Source organism: Archocentrus centrarchus, chromosome 3 (genome assembly GCF_007364275.1).
Source record: "Archocentrus centrarchus isolate MPI-CPG fArcCen1 chromosome 3, fArcCen1, whole genome shotgun sequence".
Lineage (NCBI taxonomy): Eukaryota > Metazoa > Chordata > Actinopteri > Cichliformes > Cichlidae > Archocentrus > Archocentrus centrarchus.
Genome location: NC_044348.1, coordinates 10,767,097 through 10,784,686, shown reverse-complemented (window position 1 = coordinate 10,784,686; position 17,590 = coordinate 10,767,097). Strand labels below are relative to the sequence as shown.

Sequence of the window (17,590 nt, the reverse complement as noted above, 5' to 3'; positions counted from 1 at the left end):
AGGTGATAATATAATCACTTCCAGTCCCCTCATTAATTACTGGAGAGCATTATACAAAAAGCATACAAGTTATTGAAAATGAGATTTGAGAATGTTTGTAGAGTATTTTCTGACGCATTACAACTTCTGCTACTACATTCTGTCTTACACAATTAAGTCATCTATTGCTTCTATAGTCAATGGGCAGAACCATAAGCTCCACACATAAGGCTCCAATTATGAAGGAGTTGTTGAGTAATCAAATTAATCAGCATCTATTTACTTAGAACTACAACATACAGTATCACATATTAATATAGTGATTATAAACAAAAGACAAGATTTAGGTAAGAAGCATGAATACCGTTTGTGTTTGTGCTTTGGAAGAAAATTCAATGACTTTTTTCTTAGAAGCTCTTCTGTATGTTGCAGTGTCACACATCATTACAGAGCTCAAACTGAGAATGAGGAGGTACACATAACAGTAAAGCTAATATAGTCAAATACAGCCCAACATCTCTGCTGTCTGTTGTTGCCAGTAGTAGAAACTGTTATACTGAAAAGGCAAATAAGCAATTTTCTATTATTTTCATTTGCAATTGTAAGGTTATACAGTATCAAAACAATTGTTATAAATAATTCTGTTTGGCTCCAGATGCTCCTGCATGCTGAATAAAATCTGTGTGTATGTGAGTGTGTGCCAGCCTTTGTGGACAAGCACAGAACTATCTGTGAAATACATTTAGACGGTCTCTTTCCTCTTTGGTTGACATTGTAATTACCATTCAAACTAGCCAGGCTAATTACCTCCCTGTTTAGAAAAATAATCAGGTTTGTACACAAATCAAGACTAGCCACAGATGCCACGGCCCGAAAACCAAAACAATCATCAAGTCTTCTGGGCATAATTATTATGTTTTCTATTTAATCAAAACTTGCATTAAGATTTAAAGTCATCAATTATTCTTTCATTGACTTTTCCCAAGATTATTATATAAATTTGTAAAGTATTCATTATATTCTGTCAATCATATTCTCTGTTGAATTTGTTATTGTTTAATTTGAACCCATATTCCCACAGGACTCTAATGTGATTAATTAAGGATAATTAATATGTCCCATTTATAAAATATGTTTTACTGTCCCATGCAATTTTTACTCCATTAGATAATCTAGAAGGAAATTATATGTCAAAAACATGAACTTTACAGGCATTTTAATACTGACGTTTTAGAATCAAAATAATACATTTTAAGAGTAAGTGTGAAAAAGGTCACTTAATAACTGTAATGCACCAAACTAAAAATTGTGTGAGGTAACTTGGCTTTAACGTGCCATTTATTTGTCACATGAATGAGACAATCAGCAAGTAGTCTCCAGTGGAAAAACCTAACTTCACAGAGACAGCAATTCTTAATTTTCAAAAGCCAAGAATGCCAAATGGCCTATAATCAATTCTTTTTCTATCAACTTTTAAAGGAAGATATCTATTTGCTATATGAAGAAACAAACTATCTAACCATTTCTATAAGCTTGTGTTCAATAAATGTCAACACTGACAGTTAAGCCAGATTTACATTACAGTAACTGGGTGTCCAAAAAATAAATCTAGTACATAAAAAAAAAAAATACCCAGGCTACACAGCACTGAATGAGCAATGTCAGTTTTTTTTTTTTTTAAATAATTGTTTTTGTCCATGCCCTTTGCCAGTCAGCAGCTATTTCCGTTCCTTTACTCTTCTGGCCCGTATCTGCTTTATTGTGATGCTAAACACTGAGTTTTGACATTCAGAAAGGCCCTGCCAAAGGACAGGCCAGTGGATGCAGTAGAGAAGAGAAGGCCTTAATGGGTTCAACTGGAATGGAAAGCATCTGCTAGTCTCCACAGGCTGGAGGAGAGAGAAATGTCAAGTATGGTTATTATAGAGCAGACACCAGCTCTAGGAATTTTCACCTGAATGAAAAACAGCCTCTGATAATGCGCATGCACAAGCTACATCTGCGCACATTAATGGCCTCACTGTGGTGGTGAATAAACCCACTCACACCATGTCGCAGGTATTAGAGTAATGTGACACACATATTCATATATGAACGTACAAAGCACATATACATAACACTTAGTGTTACTGTTATCAGTGTTGAAGACAACATTTTTCCTGTAGGTACCTTGTATATTTTTTTTACTGCCTGGGAAGACAGCATATTTCACTTCACATCTACTGCTGTGCTGCATGTTCAGCGCGAGTCCACTGTTTGTCAGACAGAGAGGAGAGAGGCTGCAGCCTGAGACAAACTATACCCAAGAGGAGTGTGTCAGTCACCTTTTTCTTCATTGAAAAACAGAGGCAGCTCTGGCTGAATTCTCTTAATACTTTTTAATCATGTACATATTCCTAAATACGTTTTACATCTCGCACATATCTCACAAATGCTGAGTGAGACACTGACACTGTCAAAGCCCTGTTATACCACAACCATCGCCTTTCTTCACTCGGGTTGTTTTCCATGACATTGAGAAATATATTCTTTCTTTTAGTAGCAAAAGGAGTGCGACTAAAAGCATTCCTTTGAGGAGATAAAAGACTGAGTTTGATGAGAGAAAAAGAAAATATAAATACTTGTCAAAGAATTACAGATTTGCTTCAGACTATTAACACAGCAGGTAAACTCCTGACTGTGATTGGTGGGAGCTCGGTCACTGGCCAGAACATTACATCTGTTTATAGCCCCAGGCCATTGGTTATGTTGAACCCAGGTTATTAAGGTACAATTATAGTATGGTTTACATACGTTTTTAAAAGTTTTCTCTTGCATGCTCGGAATATTCTCACTAGGTAAAACTGTCATCTCCTGAATGGCAGGGAAAAAAAAAAAAATCACATACTTGTGAAATGTTCTTATATCTGCAGAAAGTCCTGGAGAGGGTATTTCTTCACAGGAACACTTGAGCTTGTTTGCTAATTTGTACCCCTGAGGATGCTAATCAAAGCGAGTGCCTGACTAATGAAGCTCTTTAGCCCAGAGGCCAGAGATACATACATGGCCCTGTGCCTCAAGGCTGAGTGTCTACAAGAGGATATGTGCGTGCGTGTGTGTGTGTGTGTGTGTGTGTGCACGCAAGCAAATCCATGTTACTGCATACAGTTAAATATGTGAATGAGTGAGTGTATGGACATAAAAGAGCAATATAAAAGTAGATAAGCAAAGCCCAGATTCCACACTCTGAGGGGGGATCCAGCATCAAACAGATCTTGCTGCCTGAGGGCTGGCCTTCCCACTTTGTCGGCATGGAAACTCCTGTTGCTGCACTTAGAGCTTCTGGATCAGTGAGGATAGACAGAGCAGGCAGAGCGGCAGCAGAAGCGAGTCCATAAAGAGAACAGAGAGATGAGGCAGGGGGGAACAAGGGGATGGTGAGCAGCAAAGAAAAGGAAGTACGGAGCAGCTGCAACAGAGAGAGAAGAAGAAGAGAGAGGAGAGAGAGGAGAGATAGAGAGAGAGAGAGATAGATATATATAGAGAGAGAGAGAGAGAGAGGAGAGAGAGAGAGAGGAGAGAGAGGAGGAGAGAGAGAGAGAGAGAGTCTGGTGAACCAGAGAATGAGATCTAGATCTATGGCTATTTACAGTTTGGAGGATGTCGAGTAGAATTCATGTATTATCACACATTATCCCCTTTTGTCACTCCTGCCTAAATTCATGTAAGATAGTTTAATAGCACCAATCACAACACGCAAACAGAGGTGCCAAGGTCCACAGTGTAACCAGCTAGACTGAAAATCAAAAGAGCCAGCAAAAGATTAACAAATGTTTGACAAGACTGATGTAAAATCGTAATCTTTGTGGGTAAAAAAAAAAAAAAAAAAAAAAAATGTTTACACAGCACTTCTAACACTACTTTAACAAAGGTATTACCACAGAGACAGAACCGAAGCACCTCTCTTTGTAGAAGGCAAAGATATAAAGAAGATAGCACTCATTTCCCTCCCATAACAACATAAGTTCATATAATCATCTCCCTCACGCGGTCTCTTCCTGACGGCTATGTGATATGGCTGCTGGCACTGGTGAATGTGGGAGGACCAGGAATGCGTGTGGCTGGGGCGATAAGACTGCTGTAAAATTTAATTAGCACAAAGCCATGGTGAAAATGACTTAATTTCTCACTGCATTATTAACTAGAGCAGTATGTAAGAGCCTATTCTTAATCAATGTAAATAACATACTCATGACAGAAAGGAATGGAGAGGAGAAACAAAGAAAAGCCAGAGAAAGAAGAAAACAATGATATAGATTTCAAAGGGATCTAAACAGTGCTTAGACAAATTCGGGTATGTATTTAAACCTAACTACTGATAAACGTTAAAACCTTTGTGTCTTGGCATGTCTGTCTCCTGCACATAAGATGTGTATCTAGGCAGTCAGAAGACGAGACAGCATGTGAAGAAAAAAAAAAAAGACAGGGAGAAGCTCAAAAGCCAGCTGAATAAGAACCCTACATTAGAAGCTTCACCTGCTGTTTGGGGTCTGAGCTGGTGTGAATGGGCTGAGTGATTAGGGTCCTTGGCTCGACATGCTGAACACCACTTTCTATTTCACGATTCACAGCCTTTATTACAGCCCAGCTTCCTCATAATCCAGCTAAAAGTGGATATCTGAGGAGCCTGATCGGCTTAGGACTTGGCTAAAATGTGGGATGTACAGCGGAGAGACATGGAGCAGAGTGCAGAGGTGTTCGTTATCATCTGTTTTCTATTTAGGACTGAACAGTGAAGCTGGGTTTCTGTGTGTGCGCGTACATGTGTGTCCACTCCACAGTGACCTCACTTGCCAGACTAATTCACTTTCTCATCTTCGTCCATTCTTTGCAGGACTATAGGAAACACTGATTGCAATATAACAGTAAGTAGAGTTTGTCTAATTACAACAGGCTTACAATAGCAAGGCCACCTGTGCATACAAAGCCCATTCATCCAACACGTCAGCTGATATAGGCCTAACAATACAGTCTGCAGTCAGTCTATTTTCATCAATAATTCTCCTTACTGGTAGTATCAAATAGCTAATTACCTATGTGAAAAAATTCCTCCTGAAATAAGCTTCATTTTGATATAAAACTTATACTCCAAATTTCTCAATAAAATGGTTTCATTAATACAATAAAATCAGTGTTTTGAGAGCAATCAGATCGCATCTTATATTTAATGCTAGTGCAGAAATAACATTTCTAGGAAGTCAGACTCAAAGTTTTGTGATAATAGTACACCTAGTAGCTGTTTTTTTTCCCCCCAAAATGTGACACAATCAGAAAAAAGGTAAGACTCTAAAGATCATTTTAAGCTATATTTTATCAAAATCTGTTGCGATTTACACCCACACAAAACCCAGAGAAGTTGGCTATTCATGCCCTTTGACAATCGTTCAGGTCTGACTACATGGTGCCTGTTTTTATTGTTTTGGGTTTTTGTGGGAGGGCGGGGGTGTTTTGAAGCTGCAGTCTATGGTGTGAATTTTCATGGCAGTAGTTTCTGAAAAACACCCTATTAAGTTAATATTCACCAATTCACTAAATTATGCCATAACTAGAGTCTCATCCCTGTATGCACATACAATTTTATTACAGAAAATCAAAGAAATATATGAATTTTGACCAATTTTGATTATCATTTTTTGTCCATATCTTTGCAACCCCTTGACTAATTTAAAAAGTTACCAAAAAAAGCATCAGATTTGCCTTGAATTGCTTGATTTTTGGTACCAAAATAAAGCGAATTTAACATAATTTAAGAAAAATGAAGTGGCCCCTCTACTTACAAAGTATTAGTTTTGACACAAAGTGGTGCATGCACATCAAAATTCAACATGTTTCAATGAAAACCACCTCTGCGTATTCAGGAAGCAATACTCTATAGCAGCAGCCAATGTGGGAGCCATTAAAAGCCATTTTTATAACCTATGTCCTTGCCTTTAAGGCAGTACAAGAAGCAAACAGCATCACAATCACATTGAGTGTGACATGCCACATAATCTTAATTACTGCCTGTATTACACACGGGGAACATGGTGCATTTGCAAATAAATGCCATACAGTTGCCCTAAGACAGACAATAGGTAGATGCTGCTTCTGGCCTACAAATTAAGGGAAATTGCTGGTTAAAATCTTCAGAGCAGTCCCAGTAAATATGTGGCAATTAATCTCCAGCAGCTCAAGAAGAAATGCTAAGGGGGCCGGCAGATCAGATTGTATTGACAGGGGCATGCTTGCATGTGTGACTGAGCGTATATGTAAGCATGCAGCAAGGCATTGCTGCAAAAGAGAACATTCTCAGCAAAATTTGGATAAAAGAAAAAGAATGAAATCCCTTCCTTTGTGCTCTCTTCAACCCTCAATTACTATTCCACAAGTCGCACGGCAAAGGCTAGACCTAATTACAACAGCCACTTTGTTAAGGTGCCCTCTTGCTCCATCTGTTCAATGAATGTGTGCACTGGGCTCAGACATGCACATGCACACACTGAGTGCAGCACTTCAGACAGACAGGCAAAGGCAGGTCAAGGTACATTTTCCCATCTGGATATACCTTTGTCGACAAGAACAGTTAAATATCTAAAGCACCAATCAAGTGTGGCGATAAGAGACACATTGTGACTCCAAGTGGCCAGATGACTGTGGACATGAATACAGAGAGCAGTACACCTGTCCAAGCCTTAGACACAGCTAACAGTGCAACCCCAGAATGGCCTTTAACCTTCTCCGTGCACATGATTAAAACGCAGGGTTAAGGCTGACAATGTTATGCATGTATGCATGAGTACGTATGTGTGAAAGTGAACACTGTTCCGGCTGACAAGCTTCTTAGCAATAATCTGTCACTTTAATGAAAAGCGCACAGGGCGCATGTGATGTGTGGATGATATATTATGACCAAATGTGGATAAATCAGCAACTTTTACAGTTGCACTTTTAAAGCAATGACGTGCTGCATCAATTGAAATAGATCTAGGGGAGAGAGAGGCGGCGCTGCTCTTTTTGTCTCAAGTTCACTGAAATGTTTAATAATCTTTTTTTCTTGCTTATGCCATGTCTGGAGAAAAGCTGTAAGGAAAGACAAAAAAGTAAAGACCAAAAAAAAAAAAAGTCAAGAGTAAAGATGAGACTGAGGAAGTTTTGATGGATGGGAAGCTTTTATCCTTTATTTGAATGAACAGGAATATGAAAGGATTGAAAAAGCACAAATGCAATCTGCAGGATACAGTCATCCTGCAGTGGAATCCGCATATCATAGTCTATAAGTGGCAAAATCAAAAAAGACAAGCATCTAACAGCAGATTCCACTTGAGTATCCAGCCACAGGAAGCTACAGTGACTGAATCTCACTGCTAGTTTTTCACTAACGTCTCACATGTGAGCACACGGAGTTGGGAGGAAACAAACTTTCCATTTTAATTGTACTTTTTTGACTTTCATTTCAACTTCACACTCACCCCAGTTTCATCTTAATGGTCTTCTTCAGCACAACCTCTCAAAGACACCGTGGGTTGAGTCTCAAATTAAGCCGATTACTCATCTTCCACTACCATCTGTACCTATACCCAAGCCATTTAAAGCGAGCACTAAATAGCTTCTTCCATGAACCAAAGATCCAACATTATACACAGAAATAAATTCAGCAAAAAGGGTCATAAAGTTGACTCATCAAATACATAGGATAGAAGCTCTCCAATAACTAGAGGCTCACTTTTAGGTGTTAATGCTTTCAACCGCAAGTAAGAAAGAAAAAAAAAACTCATCACCACTTGGTAAAGGGGCTAAGTGACTTTGTGAAGTGACCTTTACATCAATTTCAAGCTCTAGTTCAGAGCTATATCACACATGATAATTGTTAGGTCGGGTGTCACTAAAGACATCTGAAGTAATTGCTCTTAAAGACAAAGACATTTACTCCTTCATGGATCCCATTTCACCCCACACTTACCATAATAGATCAAGCCAAGACAAGGGCATTACAGAATGCACCTCTGGCTTGTGCTGTGCTACACACTTTCTGTGTTTTCCTTTTGTCTTTTTCTTTCTGTCAAACGCACCATGAAAACATGCAGTTGTGTGATTTCCCCTGATATGTACATGCACACACCAGCTTGGGAGTCAGCAAGGCGGTGACGAGAGCTTGCAAAGAAGCCTGAAATGACCAGACAGTGCCTGGAGAGATGTTTTCAGAAGGACACAGTTAAAAAGCTATGGCTGCTTTATAGATTCAATAAGTATCTTACACCTGTGTGGCTAACCACCATCGATCCATCATTCTGTGGAGCCCAATCCAATTTAGAGTGTTGAGGAGCCCCAGAGCCCCAGAGCCTTATCCTAACCCAGGCCACAGCTACCGTAAAGCCTGCTTACCTTCATCTCCTAAAGTCTGCGGGTGTGTCTGTGTACTTTTATGTCTATGTGTGTACGTGTGCTCGGGGAGACTGCAGACCTAGCTAAACACCTCAGCTGCTGGCTCATGTTAAAGTGTGCTGAGCCAATTTAGGGGTAGACCAGGAGACAAGACGAGACAGAGGATGCTGAGAAAAATCAAGGAACTCAAGCCAGGGCCCTACCTCAAACCAGAGAGTACATGAAAGCAGAGGGGAAGAAAAAAAAAATGAGATTCAAGTATCTGCAGTCATTTGTGTGCAACAAACAGTGGAGGAGACTGCAAGTCATCTTCTAATCGTGTTTTCAATTCCGTGGCAATCAAACTCATCATGACTACAAAGCACTATAGCCATTATCAAACTACTCCACAGTCTCATCACAGTGTGATAGGCAGCACTCTAAAAATCTGCCATCTGATTTGTTTGGCAGCAACAACAGACTGGTGCACTTGAGACTCCCTCGGTGCAAAAACTTAATGGCACCATGCGTGTTCAGATTGACCATTCAAATCTCTCTCCTTTACCACTAATTACAGTATCTTCTGGCGCAGATGTTTCTGCTTTAATTCTCTTTGCTGCTCCACTGGAGTGAAGCAAGACCCCTGAGATCAATTATTAAAGGGTATTTAAAACACTGGGAAAAGGAGGTGGTAGGGTGGTGTGAAAGTGAAAGCAGCTGTTTAAGTGGTCGTGCCGCCGACTAAACTTCATCACCTCCCAAATAAACAGAGCATCCTGTGGGTTTCACTCACTCCAGCGACTAAACCCTGGGCAATTAAGGCCTGGATCTCTGTAGGAGTAAAGGAGGGAAGGGAAATGGGAAAGAAGGGGTGAAGCAAAAGCAGCGGAGACACTCCATACCAATAACAGGCAATTATGTATGGGGAGGGCCTCTGCATGGCCATGAGTGTATAGAAGAAGACAGCAGGGATATGGGATGGTAGGGAAATGAGGAGGAGTGTTATTTAGGAGGCAGATGGCAGAGAGGGGGAAATTAAGATGAATGGGCACTGAGAGGGCTGAGCTGGTGCTGGGGCTGGGCAGAGAAAAGTAATTAGCTGTGTTTGCTCTGGGAGGCTGGCAGTGAGTATGATGCCTGCAGTGACAGGCTAAAGCCTTGAGCTTTATTAATCAACACGCCATGTCTGAAGCTGCCGGTAGGGGGCAGCTGGGTCAGCAACCTTCCAGCAACTTCTTACCTGTACCACACCCCATGGGGTCTTTTCACAACGTGGACGCTGAGCAGCAGCTCCTTTACAGTCCGCACTGTTATTATTTACTCTAATCCCCTGTTAATAGAACAAAGCTCTGGCTTGTTCTCTCTTAGAATTACTGACTCACCCATTCGCTTTCACACACAGATACAGCCTTTGAGTCCCCACACATACACTATTCGTTACTTTTGCCCTTACCAAGTGGCTCTATCTCACGCCATTTCTCTCCATTTCTTATGTTACAGCCACATCTGTCTCTTTCCTCCCACCCTATATATATCCCTCCCCCTCATCCCTTTCCAATCTAATTTCAGATAAGCTGTAGCAGAACAACAGAGCAAGGCCCTTTATCATTGCCATCAATGATGTGGGTGGATTGAGCGTGAATAATTTTATTCATGTGTGCCTGCACTTGGCCGACTGGGATTCCAATTACAAGTAATAAGAGGTAATAGGGTTACAGAATAATTTTTTAAGTGCTTCAGTGATGATTGTAGAACCTTTGACAAAAGAAAGCTGTTGTTTACAGCTAAAAGCACAATATCTGTTCACAAGTGTGAGTAATATAGGATAATTTAATTTGGCATAATTAGTACCCAATCCAATCTCCATTCAAAGGACATCATACAGTTAGATGTATTTACATTAAAGTAATAATATGAATGTACTGAACGATGATGATGAATACCTTAGGTAATATAGGCTACAAGTGGCTTATAACCAATTTATGCCAAGGAATTTCATTTGTATGCCTCACCACTCTTCAGAAACATAAAGTTCATAGGTCAGATTAAAAAAATTCCAAACAACAAAGCTATGCTCTCTCGGACTTAAAGAATGTGTAAAAAAAAATAAATAAAAAATAAATAAATAAAATACCTTGGTTCTTCAAAAGCACTGCATTCAAAATGCTTCAGTTACTGCACAATTTAGGAGCCTTATCAAACTGAGCCACCAGAACAGCCCACACACTACTTTCAGAGAATTTCAATCCTACCTCTCTTAACATCTACACACAGCACTGCCTCAAATTGCTTCACCAACGGTCTTTCATAATTGCAAGCAGAATACACGAGGTCACGAAAAGCTAAAGGAACGAATAACAAGGTCACTTAAAACACAAAAAGGCAGGACACAAAAACAGTCATGGGGGATTTGCATTATAATACATGCAAGAGTTGTTTAAGGCTGATTTCCAAGAGCAGATAAAAGATAGAGCTGAACATGCTTTAGACTTTAGCGGAGTAGGTTCTTTGATCTTATGCTTTACCATAGTTAACAGGCCTGAGAACCTGGCGGAAGGAGCTGGGGCTGATCGTCTGGTGCTGGTTATCTGTAAGGAGGGCAGTGGACAAATAATGCCAACATATACAGTACTAAGAGATGATGCAAAAGCATTTACCCAGTGAAGAACAGCTGTGAAGTAAAGTTCATTAACAAGAAATGCTGTGTTTGAGGGCTCAGCTAATAGGTTTAAGGTGCCAAAGTCAATGTTTAGTCAGCAATCATTTCAAAATGTGTTCAAATCGTATCTTTGGATTTTGAACATCCTGCATTTGTAATTAAGATACCCAAGGGGAAAAAACTGAGATCCACACATCAAACAACTGTAGGAATGTTGTCAGCTGAAGACAGTCTGGCACCGTGCTGCTGGCAAGCATGTGTACAAACAATAAACCAGTGTATTGTGCAAGTGATTGGGAATGGGAGAGAATGGAGCCAAAACATAAGAACCTGAGGACGCATCCAATTTGCTCAACTTTTAAAAACAAAATATGAAAAAAAATAATGTATGAAGGTGGCAGGTTAGAGCCAGAAGTCATTATTTAAACATGTGATTGGAATTCCAGCAGTGTTTTGCCAGATAGGATGTGTACTTGGTTTCTGAGTGTGGGTCTTTTTGTATAAATGTGGGATATTAGACTCACCTCTGGGTCTTGGTGCTCTCTTCCTGCGGTCTCTGAATGCAGCTCCTGACTGTAGGGCTTCCAGCAAACTATCCATCACACCTGTCTCATCATTCTCTGAAAAAGCCCAAGAAATAGTGGACTTTAGAAGAAAATACAAGAGGGAAGAAACTAAATTGTATTATGTGTAATTTTGTTTCGTTTTGACTTTTGCCATACTGACTGTAGCAATTTAGGGTACATACATGTATATCCATGTTACAATAGTCCTATTGTCAAATCAAATGTCCAGTATATGAAGAAACTAGTTCAAAGTCAACAAGTTGTTATGAAAACCAGCAACCTAAAAGAGCATCCTGATGTTTGCAAACTTGTGTGATTCAATAAGAAATTTAGTATTTTTTATTGGTCATTTTTTAAGTGCTCTTGATTAACAGTTCTACAGGCTTTCTGAAGTTTTTCTTTAGACAGCTTCACCAAACTGTGACTTCACTGATTGCTTTTTCACTCATTATCAGTCCAGTCCTTGTACCTGACCACTTTCAGAAGAATGTTTTCATTATTCTTAAGCCACACTGATCTATGACTCACTCAAGCATAAAAAAAGGCACCTAACTCAAGAGATGAACCAGTGTTGTGTCTACATATAACAGACAACTTAGTAAAGAACCAATTTTAAATTGTATCTTTAGGCATTTTGTCACTAGCAGGCTGGCACAGAAATACATTATTTGTTCCAACTTCTTTAGTTGAAACTATGAAAAATTCCAAAGATAACACAGTTTGACAAGCATTAAATAGTATTTTTGCACCAACAAGGTGATTCCCACAGAGTTATTTGTCAAAAATGTGTGTCTGCGTGGTGTATCCCTCAGAAGAAATAGGGGGCAAAAATCCAGCAAAGACCTGAGAGACGCATGTGCCTTCAGCTGATCAGTCTACTGTTCACTGAAGCCTCATCAGAAATGGTCTCAGTGGAAGGGTGGCTGTCAAGAAGCCATTCTTAATGAAGGGAAACGAAAGAAAAGGCTGAGGTATGCCAAATTACACAAGAACTGGACTGAAAATCAGTGGCACCAGGTTTTATTGAGTGATGGATCCAAATTTCAAATTTTTGGTTCAAATCATCAACAGTAAGTACGCAGGTGGTCAGCAGAGTCAATACAGTGAGTGAGTGTACAGCCTAAAACATGGTGGAGGCTCTGTCATGGTTTGGGCTGCATTTCAGCCTGCAGTGTTTGCGATCTTCTCAAAGTTGATGAAATTATAAACACAGAAAAATACAAACAGATTTTGATCCACCATACAACACCACCTGGAAACTGTGTGATCGGCATCAGCTTCATTTTTCATTTAAGCGTGGACCTCAACATTATTGAAGCAGTGTGCGATCATCTTGACAGAGAATGAACAAAAGGCAGCAAACATTCAAAGAAGAGCTTTGAATGTCTTTCAAGAAGCCTGGAGAACTGTTTATGAAGACTACTTAAAGAAATTACAAGAAAGCTGTCTAAGAGAGTTTGGGCTGTACAAACTCTGTTTTTGCCTTATATATTGTATTTCCTTGTAGGTTTCAATAAATAACTGCACCTATTTCCAATTTCCAAGAAAAATACAAAGAAATGAGTGGTGGCCCAAGACCTTTACACAATACTGTATCCAAGAATACACAGAATGCTGTGAAACTGAATTGCAACAAACTCATAAACATGATGTTTCACGGTATTTAATTTTTTTTTTTTTTTTTTTTGCTGCATCTGTGCTGCCTATAAAATTTTAATTGTTATGTCAGCTCCCTTGCAAAGTTGAAAAGCGTTTGTCCCCTAGTTCTGGTCCCTTTTCCCCTACTGACAATCAGACATCATAAGGTATGTGTTTTACTGAATCTAAGCCCATTTTTTAACTAATAAATTGCGCATGTCACTGTTTTTTATCCATCTATCCACCTATAAATCTAAGAAAAAAAGGGAAAATGTGCAAAAATATAATGGGATGCTAATGCAAACTTCAAATTTCATTAAAAAAAAAAAAAAAAAAAACAAACTTTCCCCATTTGTGTGTGTACCAGCTTTCGGGGGATCACACTCCTCAGCCTCCCCAGTAAGGTCTATGCCAGGGTGCTGGAAAGGAGGGTCCGTTCCTTAGTTGAATCCCGGATCCAAGAAGAACAATGCGGTGTTCTTCCTGGTCACGGAACTGGGCCAGCTCTTTATCCTCTCGAGGATATTCGAGTGTGCGTGGGAGTTTGCCCAACCAGGCGACATGTGCTTTGTGGACTTGGAGAAGGCATTAACCCGTGTCCCTCAGGGTATCCTGTGGGAGGTCCTGTGGGAGTATGCGGTGTCTGGCCCGTTGTTGCGAACCACTCAGTCCCTGTACAACCGCGGTGAGAGCTTGGTCCGTATAGTCGGCAATAAGTCGGACTCATTTCCTGTGGGTGTTGGACTTTGCCAGACTGCCCTTTGTCACCAATTCTGTTCATAAATTTATGGACAGAATTTCTAGGCCTAGCCATGTAGTGGAAGGCTTCTGCCTTGGTGGCCTCAGAATTTCTTCTCTGCTCTTTGCAGATGATGCGGTCCTGTTGGCTTCATCAGGGGGTGGCCTAAAGCTGGAACAGTTCACAACCAAGTGTGAAGCGGCTGGCATGAGAATCAGCACCTCTAAGTCTGAGACCATCTTCCTCAGCCAGAAAAGGGTGGAGTGCCCTCTCCGGCTCAGGGGCGAGTTCCTGCCCCAAGTGGAGGAGTTCAAGTATCTCGCGGTCTTGTTCACGAGTGACGGGAGAAGAGAGCAGGAGATTAAAAGACGGATCAGGGCTGCTTCTGCAGTGATGCAGACGCTGCACCAGTCTGTCATAGTAAAGAGGGAGCTGAGCATAAAAGTGAAGATGTCGATTTACTGTTCAATCTACGTTCCTACCCTCACCTATGGTCACGAGCTTTGAGTAATGACCAAAAGAATAAAACTGTGAACACAAGCGGCAGAAATAAGCTTCCTCCGAAGGGTGGCTGGCCTCTCCCTAAGAGATAGGATGAGGAGAGCAGCCATTCGGGAGAGGCTCAGAGTAGAGCCGCTGCTCCTCCACATCGAGAGGAGCCAGTTGAGGTGGCTTAGGCATCTGACTAGGATGCCTCCTGGGAGCCTCTTGGGTGAGGTGTTCTGGGCGTGTCTTACGCAAGGAGGCCCCGGCGTAGACCCACGACACGCTGGAGAGATTATGTCTCTAGGCTGGCCTAGGAACGCCTTGGGGTCCCTCCGGATTAGCTGGTGGAGGTGGCTGGGGAGAGGGAAGTCTGGGCTTCTCTGCTGGCCCCGCAACCCGGATAAATGGAAGAAAATGGATGGATGGATGGAAACTTTCCATCCATGTATACAGCCAACAACAACAGATTTTAAAGTCACATGACACATGAATGTCGTTATCATTTCCTCATGTCTTCTGGTTCAATTTAACTGCTAAGCAAAGCTTAAATTATAAGATAAGAGATAAGATAAGATAAGATAAAACTTTAATGATCCCACGACGGGGAAATTTGCGCATTACAGCAGCTCAGTACAGAAAACTAAAAATAGAATAGAATAAAATAGAAAAACACTATACACATATACATAAGCACTATATACAGAAAATATATAGTCAATACACACATGTACATATACACACACATCAGAAACACTATATACAGATATCAAAATATTATATACATTTGTAGCCGGTAAGGTACACAGCATACACGGTATGCATTATATGGGTGAGTGTAATAAATAAAATGTATCTGGACTGTAAGGATAAAGTGATGGCAGAGGAGGTAAAGTGTCCAAGTGACCCAAGACATTATGATGCGTTATACAGTCTAACTGCTGTTGGGATGAATGAGCTGTGAAAGCGCTCCTTCCTTCCTTCCTTCCTTCCAGTATTCTTACTGGATGCCGTTAATAAAGATCATATTGTATAATAATTTTTTAAAGGCAACAAAGAAGGTCATTTTACAAAAGTAAAAGCCTTTTTTTTTTTCTCTTTCTTTCTTAATGCCATGGTGGCACACAATCTATAGACTCTGAACATATATAATGAAGTTTACTGATCTCAGGGTTGTGCAACATTGGAAATTATACTGAATTAAAAAAAAATGTTTGGTTTCAAATGAAATTAAACACTGTTTAATTGCTTCTGTACTTAAACAAGTATAAGTCAACTTAAGCAGAGTGAGATATCCTAGAGAAGTTGGAACAACATTTCCTTCATAGCTTGGCCAAGATGTACCATCAGCCAAAGTGTGAATGCTGAGTCCCACCACTGATTTAGTGAAGGGTAGGAGGACCTTGCTTTGATTAAGTTTTTGTGTATTTTTCTCACTCCTTCATTTCGCCTGATTCCCATGGAAGAAAACACATCAAAGGGGAAAAAAATAAAATAAAATTCTATGACTCCAACTAGGATTCTGCAATGCCACTTCAACTTCTACTGGGCTAAAGGTCCTGGCATTCTATAATGTCATGAAGGGTTCTATCTTTGAGTATTCAAATAAACTGCATGAGTATTTTTGGTGACAGCATTATAGGCCAGGATGCAAAACAGGCATGCAAACAGGGACAGGTAGAAAGTGTAAACTCCGAACAGAAAGCATTTAATCCCAAAAAGACTGGTTTGGAAATCACGAGATGCAAATGTGCAGCACACCAAGTATAATTACATTATGTAACACGATGTTTGTCTTTGACAAGTGTTATTTTCTAACTCTTTTTATTGTAAAACAATAGAAAATGTCCATTATTGCTGTCAAACTTTGCTTATGTGGATTTTAGAATTATTTTTTTGCCCCAGAATAGCCAATCTTCTTGGAGTGTTTGGGTGAAAATTGTGCAATATTGGAGAAGATTCTTGAAACCTGAGCAAATTCTTTTAAAATCTTGAAATTTTGTGTTTGATCTGAAGAGCTAAAGATTTGATCAAATTGATTTTTTTGTTACATTTATTGTTCTTTTTTCTTTTAATTGAACATTTTCAACATGTTATAGGCAATTTTTGAAGAGAAAATCGCTTGAAAAAAGGTTAAAAGGTTAAAACTTGAATGAAAACCACTAGTAACTGGCATTATATGGGAAAAATGACAGGTTCAGATATCACTGTCCAAACCACAAAACTGAAGTTTTGAGATTAAAAAAATAACAATAATAATGAAATATTTTTCGTTTGTTTACATGTACAAAACTACAAAAATGTGGTTTAAACCCAAAGACAAGACAAAAGTGGAAAAATGTTGCCTAGTGTTATTTAGCAATCAGTTGCACTGACTTTTAAGTTCAGTAGCTAATTCAATCTGATTGTTTTAGTAACAGTTGTTACTGAAATGTCAGAACTGTTTTGAAGAGATATAGTCAGGTATCTGACTAAATAAAATCTAAACAGAGTTATAAACCAAGAATAATCAAGCCCTTAGACTGAATAATTTTTCTATTTATATATTTTTCTTAGATTTAACACCCTCTGCATTGACAGCATTCATTTGACGTCCACATGGCTATATTGGATAGCAATATTAAGTCGATTGCATATCTGCAATAAACATCTTAATCATGCTTAAAATTGTAGCCTAGGAAAGCAGAATTTTTTGATACCATTTGAGAATCAAATAACTTTAAGAGAAAGCAAGAGCTGATCTAGAATACGCTGACCTTCAGTAAGTTGAGGGTGTCCCAAAGGATATACAAAATAACACTTAAAAAAAAAAGGCACAAGAAAATCATATAGCAAGTAAGTGTTTCTGAAGACCACACAGTGATTGATCCACTCTGCTACTCTGAGACTAGACAGCTTTATAAATTGCAACAGAATACATAGTTAAAATTTTGAACTGACTCGAACTGATAAACCTGTGGCTCTATTTTCCTTTCTCAGAGAGAGAAAGTTATTTGTATATAAGCTGTTTTATATAAGCAGCTATAAATGTGAAGATTAAACTGTTAATGACTGTACACTGACTGTAGTCAGTCTTTAACCTCTGAAGTGTACCACATCTAATATGCCTACAAGGTTTTGTCCTGTTCTTGTTCCATCTGAAATACT

The 17,590-nt window shown here is 39.5% G+C and overlaps 1 protein-coding gene across 7 annotated transcripts in view; it reads right to left on the bottom strand.

Annotated features, from left to right (window-relative positions):
* Nucleotides 1-17,590, bottom strand: part of LOC115777468 (protein diaphanous homolog 3) — a 177,280-nt gene that overhangs the window by 43,008 nt on the left and 116,682 nt on the right. For 6 of the 7 annotated variants that reach the window (XM_030725391.1, XM_030725398.1, XM_030725376.1 and 3 more), the window contains 2 exons: nt 11,542-11,637; nt 10,884-10,946 (listed from right to left, as the gene is read on the bottom strand). In XM_030725391.1, coding sequence (XP_030581251.1) covers nt 10,884-10,946; nt 11,542-11,637 — 159 coding nt within the window. The remainder of the gene's footprint in view (nt 1-10,883; nt 10,947-11,541; nt 11,638-17,590) is intronic. The other variant, XM_030725412.1, reaches the window with a different exon arrangement.